General features: G+C 50.6%; 1 protein-coding gene across 2 annotated transcripts in view; it reads left to right on the top strand.

Moving 5' to 3' along the window:
* The window catches only part of Tmem63a (transmembrane protein 63A), a 33193-nt gene extending 20952 nt beyond the window's left edge, over positions 1 to 12241 (top strand). For both annotated transcript variants that reach the window (XM_059280599.1, XM_059280600.1), the window contains 9 exons: positions 2243 to 2349; positions 2454 to 2540; positions 2971 to 3033; positions 5834 to 5996; positions 7228 to 7333; positions 8717 to 8884; positions 9456 to 9571; positions 9861 to 9923; positions 11356 to 12241. In XM_059280599.1, the coding sequence (XP_059136582.1) occupies positions 2243 to 2349; positions 2454 to 2540; positions 2971 to 3033; positions 5834 to 5996; positions 7228 to 7333; positions 8717 to 8884; positions 9456 to 9571; positions 9861 to 9923; positions 11356 to 11523 (1041 nt within the window). In that variant the 3' untranslated portion in view covers positions 11524 to 12241. The remainder of the gene's footprint in view (positions 1 to 2242; positions 2350 to 2453; positions 2541 to 2970; positions 3034 to 5833; positions 5997 to 7227; positions 7334 to 8716; positions 8885 to 9455; positions 9572 to 9860; positions 9924 to 11355) is intronic.
* Positions 12242 to 13334: the final 1093 nt, after the last annotated feature.

Raw genomic sequence — 13334 nt, 5'->3', positions numbered from 1 at the left:
CCGGCAGCTAGAAGGCCTAGCGATCTTCCTGGCTCCGCCACTTACAGTGCTGTGGGCAGAGGTGTGTGCAAGCCTGGCTTTTCACACGGACTCCTGGGGATTTGAACTCAGATCCTCAGGCTTGCACAGCAAATAGTCTTACCCAATGGAGCCTTCCTAGACCATCTTTGCCCTTTTAAGCTTTAAGCAGACACGGTGATGTTTATTATAGAGCCTTTGTGGTAATGCAATTATAGTCACTTAATGGAATCAGTCTAATGCTCAGCAGGGAAGACCTTCCGAGTTGAATGAAGTCTATTTAGTCTGAAGGAAATGGGAAACGTTTATGAAAAACTGCGTAGTTATTTTGGTAAGCTTATAATAAAAGCAGAATATACAGCTTGGCATGATGGCTCATGCCTTTAATCCTAGCACTTGGGAGGTAGAGGCAGGAGGATTAATGTAAGTTCAAGGCCAGACTGGTCTACTGAGTGAGACCCTGTTTTAAAAACAGGCCCAGAGCCATATCTCATGGCTAAGAGCATTACTGCCTTTCTAGAGGACACGGGTTCTGTTCCCAGTACCACACCAGGCAGCTCACAACTGCCTGTCACTCGGCCCTCCACATCGGCCTGAACGTGGTGCACATATTCTCACACAGGCAAACATACATATAAAAATAAACAAGTCTTAAAAAAGAAACCCAACCAACCAATCAAATAAAACCCCCGACACACAATGTAGAATGCTTCTAAGCAATGTCTCCAGTGATGCTTATATGTGAGGACAGAGAAGGGGCACAAGGCGTAGGGCACACTTGAAAGGAGCCTCTTTGGTTGGGTGGGATTGTGAATGGCTTTATTTTACGATTTAGTCCTGATTATCTTGCTTTAAAGCATTGTGTTTGCTGTAGGTAATGAATGGTTTTCAAAACACCTCAGATGACCAGGCATGATAGATACTCAAGAGGCTAAGATAGGTTATATGCCGGATGTGTAACTCCAGAGCTTGGGAGAGGCCTTGGCACCCTGGCCTTGGCTTTTCCATCACTGGCTGGTGAATCCTGAGTCTGAGTTTTTCATCCACTAGCTGGAATTGGTCGCCTGTCATTGTTACACCTGTGACAGATAGAAGGAGCGCTGATCTGACTCCAAAGATATTAGAAAACACCTCAGTATACGTGACATGGTTTCCTTTAGACCGACGGCAGGTACAATTCATTCTCTTGCCAGTCTTCTGATGCAGGGCCACGGCCTGTTTTTCTGAGACATTTCTGCTGGCTAGAGTTCCCCTTTGTCTGTCTTCTAGAAACTACATTCTTCTTTAGTCAGTTCTGATCCTAGTTTGGATTTCTCAAGTAAGAATTTAAACTGTGGATGTAGCTCAGCGGCATAACAGGAAAGCAGACACAGCCCATCATCATCCTCACCCAAGTACCCCAAATAGATGAAAACATGAAGCAAAGCAAACCTGTAAACATATGTGCATGCCTGGTGCTTGAGGAAGCCAGAAAAGGGTGTTGGATCCCACTAGAACTGATGTTATAGACGGTTGTGAGCCACCATATGGGTCCCGGGAATTGAACCCATGTCCTCCGGAAGAGTAGCCCGTGTTCTTAACCACTGAGCCGTCTCTCCAGCCCCTAGTTTACTCTTATGTAATTCAACAACGTATTTTCAGAAACTGACCTTAATAAGTCTCTTAAACATGTTCAACTTAAGCTTTTAAATTTTTACATATTTATTCTGAGGTCCTGGGAACTCACACAGACTAGGCAAACACTCGATACTGAGCCATACCTAGAAGATATCCCAGCTTAGTTTTCAAAGAGAATTTCTTCCTGTTTTTATGTTCCTTTAATCAGTGGAAATACATTCTCTAATGACAGTAGCCAGTCCAACCAGTATAAACAGGATTAGGACCAGATACCGTGAGGCTGTGGCAAGCTGCAGCTGGACAGTGGGGTCTGACGGGCAGACAGGCCGGTTGGAGAGGAGCCCTGTCCGCCAAGCAGCAGCCGTCAGCTCTCCCCTGGGGATGGAGAAGCCGGTCTCCTCTGGCCCATCATTGCAATGGTAACGCCTTTCCTTGCTGTAAAGGTCTGGGTAATCAGGCAGTACAGTTACTGTTTATTTGCCAGTGATTGAGGACTGCCCACCCATTACCCAACACAGTTTGGGTGTTGGAGGATGGCTAGGAGCGCTTTGGTCCCCAGGGACCCCCAGTCCTCTCTTGAGCCGACGTGGTGGCCCTTGTTTTCCAGAACCCTGTCATCAGCCAGTTTTTCCCCACACTCCTGCTGTGGTCCTTCTCGGCTCTGCTTCCCTCCATTGTCTACTACTCCACACTGCTGGAGTCTCACTGGACGAGGTGAGCAGAGCCTGAGCCTGTTCTGGATGCCTCTTACCCCACCCAGGGCAGCCCATCACTGGATCTTACTTGACAACTTACAGACTTGTCTCTGTCCTCTGCAGGTCGGGGGAAAACCGGATCATGGTGTCAAAGGTCTATATATTCTTGATCTTCATGGTGCTGATCCTGCCCTCCCTCGGCCTGACTAGGTACACCCGCCCCCTGGCCGCCCCCGTCAGAAGCAGGACCCAGTTCTTGCCATCTATTCTGGAACTATGGTAGTCCTTAAAAACAAAGAGCTTGTGAACAAAACTTACACAGGACTTCCCTTCCTAGCTGTGTTCTTCTTGTGGAAGGAAGTGCCTGTTAAAACATGTGTGGTGAGTCACATGTAAGGGGCACCTTAGGGAACAACTGTCTCAAGATTGGGGCTGCTTTGAGAGGGGAAGAAAACGAAAGTGTGTCATGACTACATGAATCACGATGAGGAAAACCGGAGGGCAGAGCTCTCTCGATTGGTGTGAGCGAGACCCTGGGTTTCCTCTCCAGTGTTGAAACAAACAAACAAACAAACACAAACAATCCCCCCCCCCCCAATCCAAATGAATAAGGAACTCATGGAATTCATCTGCTTTGCAGCCTGGATTTCTTCTTCCGGTGGCTCTTTGACAAAACTTCCTCAGAGGGCTCCATCAGGTTGGAGTAAGTATTGGCTCAGCCGCCATCCAGAGTGCAGCTCTAAAGAGCTTTGTGGGGGAGGGCGCTGCAGTGTGGTGTTAGGCTCCGGGACAGGCATCCTCCCCTGGAAATAACAGGCCTTGCAATCACACCGGCCCCCCTGCATTCCTGGAACGTGCTGTGGGAGCCGACCTACTTTGTGTATGCGTGCAGAAATGTGGTTGTCATTTAGGCCAAGGCTCAATTAGTGGCAGCCACTTCCCTTGTTTGAGACTTACTTACAGACCACAGAGCCGCTGGGAGAAGGGACGGCTGGGTTTTAGTGATGCCCCAGTCGGGGAAGGATACTAATTAAACGTAGTGACTGTGTAGCCTGTGGATTGTTTTGTCAGGAGAATGGAGTTCAGTTTAGGGCTGGCATGTGCCCTTGTTAGTACTGTAAGCCTATGATCCACTCCCCTAATCGGGACAGCTGTTACTTAAAAATGGCTCTATGCTAAATGTTTACGAGTCCTTTTCTTATTCAACCCTCACAAGAAGCTATGAGGGGGTGCTGAAGAGACAGTTTCGTGTGTAAAGTGCTTGTAGTCCAGGTACTAGGACATAGACAGGAGGATTCCAGGAGCCTATTGGCCATCTCCAGCCAGTGAGTGGGCTCCAGTTTCAGTGAGAGAGAGACAGGGTCTAAAAAAATAAGGTGGAGAGCCATAGAGGAAGATATATAGAGTACACACATACACACACCCCCAGACCCCCATATCCCCACACTCCCACACACTCCCACCCACAGAGAGAGAGAGAGAGAGAGAGAGAGAGAGAGAGAGAGAGAGAGAGAGAGAGAGGGAGAGGGAGATGGATAGGGAGAGGGAGAAAGCTGTGAGGTAGATGTTATTCCTGTCTCCATTTTACAGACAATGGGGGTCTGGCTAGTTATTCAGCCTATTTCACTGTACTTGGGGGCTTTCAGTAGCCCCAAAGGCTCTAGATTGATTGGGAATGGTTGTGGGGAGGCTGACCTGAAAGGATGGGGCAGTTGTCCTTGCTGAGTTGACTGGTGACTCGGGAGCAGAGAGCTCCAGATAGACAAATACCTACCCAACTGGCTCTTGCCTTGGTGGCCAGTGGCTTCTGACTACCAAATCCAGTGGCCTGCTGTCCTCCTATTCTCTGTGACCTATGAGCCATACCTGACATATTGGCGGAGGCTCTTCCCGGAGTCAGTGTTCTCGCGTGACTCTGAACTCTGCTCCTGGCCTCCCTGCCCACAGCATCTCCTTTGCAACCTCCGTGGGACTTCCTGCAGAGCTAGGTATTGGCTGCCTGAGGGCTCTGTCCTAGCCCTCCTCATCTGGACTCAGGCTTCGTTGCTATTTGACTACTGAATTAAAATCTGTGCACAAAGGGGCTAACGGTATGCCTCACTGGGCTTCATCTAGCACCAAGAAGTTAAAGAAAAAATTAGATTCCACGGTATCCACACTGTTACATTAGAGTCTTCTGTCTTCCTTCCTCAGCCTCAGAGGGGGCCCCTGCTGTGCACTTTACCTGCTCTAACCTACATCTGTTATGCCCTCAGTTTTCCTCCTAACTCTCAAGTTGGTCCAGAAAAAGCCTTGGAGCTCCGCATGTCTTTCTCCTTCCTCCAACTGTGTATCCAGTCTGTCAGCAGATCCCCTAGTTCCATCTCCAAGAAAGATGTAGAATCAGACCCTGCCTCCTGATGGCCACCAGCACCTCCTCCAGTGCACCCCATAGCTGTGATAGTGTCCCCCAAACTGTAGGATCCTTTCAGCCTCACAGTCTGCCTCCCCTGGCCCGTTTTCCAGGCCCACCTCCCCTCATACTATTCCTGGTAATGCCAAGTCTACAACTCTTCATCAATGTCATTATCTGTGGTCTCTTGGTGTCCAGGTGACCTGCTTCCTCAGTGGCCTTTTTGATCAGCGCCCTAAGCTCATTCCCACCCAGCCAGACAGCCCCTCACTGCCTGTCATATAGTATATGTCTATGTTTGTTTGGGTCCCAGAGAGTGTGCAAATGCAAAGTCAGCAGAGTCTGGGGCTTCATTTGTTTTTTGTTTGTTTGCTTTTTGTTTTTGTTTTTGTTTTTTGTTTTTTGTTTTTTGTTTTTTTTTTTTTTTTGAGACCAGACAGGCTCTCTCTGTAGCCTTGGTTGTCCTGGTACCTGGAACTTGCTCCATAGACCAGGCTGACCTTGAACTCACAGAGATCTGCCTGCCTCTGTCTCACAAGTGCTGGGATTTTTTGTTTGTTTGTTTGTTTTATTTTATTTTAAATTTTGAGAAAAGGTCTTGCTATGTAGCTAGAAGGGCCTAGAATCATGATCCTCCTGCCTCTGCTGTCTCGGTGATGGGATTCCAAGCATTATGACTTGATTTTATTCTTAGCTTTCAGCATAGTAACTGCCACACACATTGTCTCCACAAGTGTGTGCTGAATTAGGGAAGCAGGGAAAGCCCTCCCCGAGGTCCCCCCTTCTCCTTCCAGCTGGAAGGAAGCTCTATTGTCTCCACAAGTGTGTGCTGAATGAGGGAAGCAGGGAAAGCCCTCCCAGAGGTCCCCCCTTCTCCTTCCAGCTGGAAGGAAGCTCTATTGTCTCCACAAGTGTGTGCTGAATGAGGGAAGCAGGGAAAGCCCTCCCAGAGGTCCCCCCTTCTCCTTCCAGCTGGAAGGAAGCTCTATTGTCTCCACAAGTGTGTGCTGAATGAGGGAAGCAGGGAAAGCCCTCCCAGAGGTCCCCCCTTCTCCTTCCAGCTGGAAGGAAGCTCTGGGTTCGCAGCTCACAGGCCTGTATCACTTTCTAGGTGCGTCTTCCTGCCAGACCAAGGTGCCTTCTTTGTGAACTACGTCATCGCCTCAGCCTTCATCGGCAGCGGCATGGAGCTGCTGCGGCTGCCCGGCCTCATCCTCTATACCTTCCGCATGATCATGGCCAAGACGGCCGCTGACCGCAGGAATGTTAAGCAGGTACCGCCTCGGATCCTCCTCAGTGCTCCCCGCCTGCGAGCCTCTCAGCTCTCTGGAATAAGTGCTGGGCACAGTGACAAGAGCTGTTCAAGTCCAGGCCCAGGGTCGCCCATGCCTAGAACCTCTTTGGATCATGGCAAGTCTTTCTCTAGCTTCCATGCTGAATCATGGGCTGGAAGAAAGAGCTTGGGATTTTTTTTGGTCTAACCAGTCTGGCCACACACTGTATTACTTTCCTCATCCCCCTTACAAAGTGCCTGACCGAGCAACTTCAGGAAGGAAGGATTTATTTTGGCCTCCAGTTTGAGGGTACAGTCCATGGTGGAAGGAAGGAGTGGTGTGAGAGCGTTTGTACCTGTGGGGTGGGAGCCTGAGACAGCCGCTCACACTGGATCCTGTTAGGAAGCAGAGAGAGATGAGTGCTGGCGTTCAGCTTGCTGTCTCTTTTTTTCTCTTTCATTCAGTGTGGGGACTGTAGCGCACGCAATGATGTCACACACCTTGGGTGGGCGTGGTCTCCTCGGTTAAACCTCCCTAGAAGTACTTACACAGAAAGCTGTGTCTCCTCCTAGGTGATTCTGAATCCAGTCAAGTGGACAATTGAGGTTAATCATTGCACACCAAATACATAGCTAAAACCTACACATTCAATGGTTTAAACACCTGCTTAGCAAGAGAGAGATCTATACCTCCCATAGATCCCCTTCCTGGGGGTCTCTGTTTGGACTGATTCTTAGGAGACCCTCCGATGTCAAAGCTGTTTCAGGCTATGGCACGTCTCCAGATCTCCTAAGTTGGATGGTGTGGGGTTTCTATTTCCATGTGCCCTGATGAGAAGAAGTAGGAGGCCAGCTGTCCTCTGTATTTTGGGATGGACACCACTGATCTCCTTGTTTCAGGCCACCTGGGACTAGGGTTGAGCTGATGGCAGGGAGAATGCCCAGTCTGTGTGAAATCTCTGGATGGTGTATTCTCCAGCTTGTATCTGTCCCAGGAGCTCATAGCCCTGGTGGTCGGACACAATTCCAAGGGAATCCTGTGAGAACACACACACGCCATGCCTTGGAAGATCTGGCTGGAGAAGAGAAAGCCAAGGCTTGCAGAAGTACTCCTACCTATCTAGTCCTTCACAGTCCCGTTGGACACCTCCCATCCCCCATGCTTGGAGTATATAGAAGGATGTTTGGGGGCAGAACCAGCCTGCAAGCCACTTAACCCTTTCTCTCCCTAGAACCAGGCCTTTGAATACGAGTTTGGAGCCATGTATGCGTGGACGTTGTGTGTCTTCACCGTCATTATGGCTTACAGCATCACTTGCCCCATTATTGTGCCATTTGGTAAGTGGCCCTGGCATCAGTCTCAGGCTTCGGGGACATCTGATTCTTTCATACCTGCTTGAGATGGCTGCCACCGGGTCATAGTGGATTCCCGGCAGAGTGACTTGGAGTGACTAGAACCACAGCCTGTGACACAAAACTTCATTTCCTTTCTCAATGATTGCGTCCGCTGGCCTCTCTCATCATGTCTGGTGTGAGTTTCTATTCTGGCCCACCATGGTATCCTGTTTGATTTGTATATGTACGCGTATGTATGTGTACATGGGTGAGTATGGGTGTCCATGCACTTGGTATATAGGCCAGAATAGATACTGGATATCTTTCTTTCTTTCTTTCTTTCTTTCTTTCTTTCTTTCTTTCTTTCTTTCTTTCTTTCTTTCTTTCTTCCTTCCTTCCTTCCTTCCTTCCTTCCTTCCTTCCTTCCTTTCTTTCTCTGATATTCAAAGAGAAGGTCTCATTTTGTAGCCTTGGTTGGCCTAGAACTTACTATGTAGACTACATGGGCCTCAAACTCCCAACGACCCCCCCCCTCCCGCCCCCCGTGCCTCTGCCTCCTGTCCTGGGACTGTGTGTCACTGTGCCTACCCTTGGATACCTTTCTCTATTACTTTCCACTATATTTTTTTGGACGGTCTCTGTGTAAACATAGAGCCCTCTGGCTGGCTAGACTGGCTGTCTCTGGGGACCTGCCTATCTCCACTTCCTCCCCTAGGGCTGTGGTTCCAGATGTGTCCCCCATGCTTGGTGTTTACATCGGTGCTGGGTCTGATCTCAGGACCTCATGCTTGCAGCAGGCACCTTCAGGGACTGAGCTACCTCCCAGTCATGATTATCATCATCATCATCATCATCATCATCATCATCATGTAGCTCATATATTTTATAGAGACAAAGTCTTGCTATGTTGTAGCACAGATCAGCTTCAAACTCAGGACCCTCTGCGTCAGCCTCCCAAACAGTGGGGTTGTGGCCGTGCTGCCATGACTGGCTCTTTTTAATATAATTTAATTATTTAACTAATTAAGGGCTGAAGAAATGGCTCGGTGGTTAAGAGCACATGTTGTTCTTGCAGAGGACCTGAGTTTGATTCCCAGCACCCACATCGGGCAGCTCACAGCTGCCTGAAAACTCTGGCCTCAGAAACTGACCTCTCTCACCCCCTTGGCCACATATACAAACATACATAGTCACATAAATAGATAATAAGATTAAAAAAATTATTTATTTTTTGAGACTGGGTCTCATCATGTAGCTCTGGCTGTCCTGGAACTCACTATGTAGACCAGGCTGGTCTCGAACTCACAGAGATGCATCTGCCTTTGCCTCCCATGTGCTGTGATTGTGGCTCGGCAGGATCCTTGGCTCACAGTCCCTCTTTGGCAGGCCTCATCTACATCCTGCTCAAGCATCTGGTAGACCGGCACAACCTGTACTTCGCTTACCTCCCGGCCAAGCTGGAGAAGAGGATCCACTTTGCCGCTGTGAACCAGGCCTTGGCTGCTCCCATCCTCTGCCTCTTCTGGCTTTTCTTTTTCTCCTTCCTTCGTCTGGGTAAGGGGCATTCTGTGCTGTGCCCAGTGCCAGGGGCCTCATTTTCCCACATGCCCACCAGCCAGTTGGGTCCCTAACTGCTTTCACAGCACCAATGAGGATGCTCCTGGGTGAGGGCTGGTTGGTATGGTGTTGACAACCTGGCTACTGAGCTAGGTCAGGTGTGACAGAGCTCCAGAAATCCCCACAGAGAAGACAGTTCCTGTACCAGTTCTGGGGAGAATGAGTCAGAGGAGATGAGACTCTAAGTCACCCCCAGAGAGCCCTTGTCCTGCCTTGCCCTGGGCTCCAGAGGCTGAGGGGAATCTGTCCCAGCAATCTCACTGTCAATGACCACTTACTTGGTGTCCCAGTGTCCAAAATCTGACTAGGGATGATTCCAGCCATCACGTGGGTCCTACACCCTGCGTGCTCTTGGCTCTGAGGACACCATTCTGGCTGTTGTAGTGAGGGGCAGTGGTGGAGGCTAGGGAGAAGTCACCCACAGTTTGAGCACCAGGCCTGGCGCCTTCCTTAACAGAGCAAGCAAGATAGGAAGTCCCCTGCCTCAAGGCTGTGCCTGTGTCCCCAGGTCTGAAGGCCCCCGCCACTCTCTTCACCTTCGTGGTGGTGCTGCTCACCATTCTGGCCTGCCTGCTCTACACCTGCTTTGGATGCTTCAAGCACCTGAGCCCCTGGAACTACAAGGTACCCGCCTGCCTCAGGCGACTCAGGCCAGCCGCGGCTCTCTCTTCTTCCTCCCTCCCCACGTGACTGCAGTACCAGCCTCCTCCAGCTTTTCTTTGGAAGTGGGGTGTGATGATGTGGCTTCCCTCCCCTCTTCCGGGCCCCTGTCCCCCTCCCTCAGTGGAGCTGAGCTGGGAGCCTGGTGCCAGCTGGTTCCATTATTCTGCTGGTTACAAGTCTGTTTGTTTGGGGGACCTTAGTTCAGAGAGACCAGTTCTGTTCCTCATTGTGTCTCTGCTGTTGTCCACAGACAGAAGAGTCAGCAAGTGACAGAGGAAACGAAGCAGAGGCCCATGTGCCCTCATCATTCACAGTAAGCATCCGTGTTTCTACGTGGTAGCTACCCTTTGTCACTCCGGTTGTAAGGTCCCATCCAGAGAAAAGCCACAGGACTGTGCTGGAATAGTTCTAGCTGAAAACAAATCCCAGGTCAGCTGGCAGGCTAGTTTTGAATTAATGTCAGTTGAAAGGACTCCCTAGTCAGTCAGGATGCTGCACCTGCACACCAGAAGCCGCCTTGGCCAATGAGGCTTGCTCTGCCTGATGGATGCCCATCTTTCTCTGGACCACAGTGCCCCGCCCACTTGCCCTCGCTCAGCCCTACCGCCTGGAGAGTTGGGCCTTTAGTGCGGCTGTATCAGGAGGTCCTGTGGTTGGATGCAGCTTTGTCAGGTTATTCAAGTCTCTGTGTGAGGTCCTCTGACAGCTACGGGAGACCGCGGACTTATGCCCTTTTGAGTTTAGCAAATGCACAGGGCACCTGTTCTAGAAGGGGGTGCCAGGTTGGAAAAACCCCTTTCTTCTTCTTCTTCCTGCCTCTGTCCTCCAGGGTGCTACCTCAGGGTAGAGTGTGGCCCTTGGGCCCCAGGTGGCAGACGTGAGGCTAGGATACTGGCTAGCCTCTCAGTCTTAGTCTTTCCAGCAGCTTACCTTCCTGGAGTAAAAGACTCCTCTTTTTTTTTTTTCTTTTTCCATAGCCAAATTAATTAAAGCAAGCATTTTTATTCATGTACACGGGCTGCCTCCCTCTAAGGTAGGATTTGAGAGGTCAGCATTAGATGTGAGAAGACAAGGCTCAGGGATAGGGGGTTTTCAAATGGGGGATTTGGTGGGCAAAATGGGCAGGGTTATAGGAGCAGAGCATAAGCATAACAAGTTAGTCCTAACAACTTCCTGAAAGAAAGACATGGTTACAAGGTAGGCATAACAAGATAATCATAACACAGGTAGTCACAACAAGGTAGTAAAAGACTCCTCTTAAGGTCTGTCCTTGGACCTGAGAAGTCGGTATTCAGGAGCATAATTACCCAGAGACACCCTTGGCCCTGCCAGCCAGCAAGAAGAGCAGGCTGGGCAGAAGCTGGATAGCCCTCATTTCCAGCCTGGGCCTGGGAGGATGCCTAGCTGACAGACACATGTCTCTACAGACAGCCTGGTTCCCAAATAAACTGAGATGGTCACCCAGAGTACAGGAGCAGGAAGGAGTGTTTCCTCTGAGAACTAGAGGAAGTCACTTTGTTTCTTCATATGATCATGAGAACTGGGTTATAAATCACTTTCCATTTTGCTCTGGCTGCTGAGAAATGCACAGTTGATTTATTTGGGGTCTAGACGCTCCATGTGAATGCTGTTTCTTGCTAATGTATCCACCCGTTGAAAGAAAGAGGGGTAGCGCGGGGCATGACCAGGATGTGGGATGTCAGACCTGCCACCATCTAAGACCTAACTCTTGAATTTGCCAACAGCCCTATGTGCCTCGGATTCTGAATGGTTTGGCTTCAGAGAGGACAGCGCTGTCCCCACAGCAGCAGCAGACCTATGGCGCCATCCGTAACATCAGTGGGACTCTTCCTGGGCAGCTTGTGGCTCAGAATCCTAGCGACAGTGTGGCCTGTGCCTACCAGGAATCCTGAGAGTGGGCAAGCTGCTGGTCTGGCAGGCTCTGGGCACTCAGGAGGCCCGAGGGACAGAAGGGACTGGAACCCAGGCAGGCTCTTGAGTTCTTTCCTGTTTTAAAGCTCCTGTCTTGTGAGAAGAGGGAACCAGTGGGTCATGGGGGCTCGGGCCCTTGGCCGAGGGGATACGGTAGGGCTGCTGTCCCTACGAGACTCCTGTAGGCTGCCTTTCTGGTTCTAGTGTGGGGAGCACCTGCAGCCCCCTCCCTCGTGTGGTCACATGAGGATATGCACACTTATCCCCCCATCCACTCAGCGAGGGTACAGCTCTGTAGGTGGGATGACGTCCCTAGTGGTTTGTAGCCAAGATCATGTGTTGGAATTTTGCCCTCAGGCTGATCGGAGTTGGAGACTATGGGTTGATGCGGAGTTGTGTCCAGGAAAGCCCTGGACACTGTTTAGCCTTCTGCAATGACCGGCGAGCCTGAGACGGAGCCCATGTGGGGTCCTACAATGCTTCCTCAGCCCCTTCTCAAGGATCAGTGGACAGATGTAGAGACAAGGAAGTATCTTGTCCTTGCTTACAGCAGCAGGGCAGCAAACTCCTGCCCATTGGCTATATAGCCACCTCTGCACCTGCTGGGCCTCTGGGCTTTTGTATCCTGTTGCCCAAGATTCCGTGACTGGGGTCACCCCGCAGTAGGCAGGGACACTGAGAACCATCAATAAAGTACCTGTTGGGCTGGTGGTAAGATCGCACCTCTCATGTGTCTTCTGGGTTAATGTGTGGCTTTTCATGTCCACGGAGGCTTCATCTAGCTTCTACCTGATGTGTCTGCTCTGTCCAAGATGGGAGGGGCATTGTCAAGGGTACCCTGGGATTATGGGAGGACAGAGTGGCAGGCACAGAGAGAAGAGGGTGCCCCCCCCCATTTCTTCTGTCTTCGGTAGCTTTTTCTTTTTCCAGAGTGGGATCTGGGGTTGGGCCACAGGGGACAGGGTGAGGCTGGGTGCCCACATGGAACAGAAAGGGTGTGGCAAGACACATATGGGGATGTGGGACTTAGCAGTCCAAGGTTGAGTGAAGGTGTGGGCCAGGGCAGAGCTGTGGTAAATCAGAAGCTAACTACTTGGGCCTGCCTCAGTTCCTTACCACAGACAGGGTCCCTTACCACAGGGACCAGGAAGGATCTGCCATCCCTCTTTCTCAGGTCTGGTGGCCCTTGACTATTAGGGCCTTTTTACATGAGCTAGCCAGTCAGCCACACTGCCTTTTCCCCATGGGCTTGAGCTTTGTGAGTGTCTGGATGGTGCCAGCGCTGCTCTGGGGGGTGCTTGGTCGAGGGTGGCGCTGGCCAGTAACTGTTTCCAGCTGCTTTCCCTGTCTTTGCCAGTCTGGACTGATTCACAGGGCCCAGTGGGCACCAAGCACAAGGGCAGAAGTGTGAGCTCACCTCTGGGAGGAGAGCCCTGTGTGGGTCACAGAAGTGTGAGCTCACCTCTGGGAGGAGAGCCCTGTGTGGGTCACAGAAGTGTGAGCTTACCTCTGGGAGGAGAGCCCTGTGTGGTTGCTTTGGAATAGAGGATGCCATTTGGTCCAGCTGTGCTTAGAAGTAAAATCATTTGTCACCAAGGCTACCATGCTTAACACAGGTATATAGCACATCAGGTAAACTTTAGGAAAGATGCATAGGTGTTACAGACAGGTACTGAGGTGAATTTTGCTCCAGAAAAGCTTTATTAGGTGTGCTATGACCTACAAGGGAGTCTTAAAGGGGGGGGGGGAGCAAGCCAGAGAGCCTCTGAGGATGTGGGACAAAAGGGGGTTC

The sequence above is a fragment of the Peromyscus eremicus genome, chromosome 15 (assembly GCF_949786415.1).
Source record: "Peromyscus eremicus chromosome 15, PerEre_H2_v1, whole genome shotgun sequence".
NCBI classification, from domain to species: Eukaryota; Metazoa; Chordata; class Mammalia; order Rodentia; family Cricetidae; genus Peromyscus; species Peromyscus eremicus.
The sequence above is the reverse complement of the archived record's forward strand: the minus strand, read 5'-3'. Positions and strand labels throughout refer to the sequence as shown.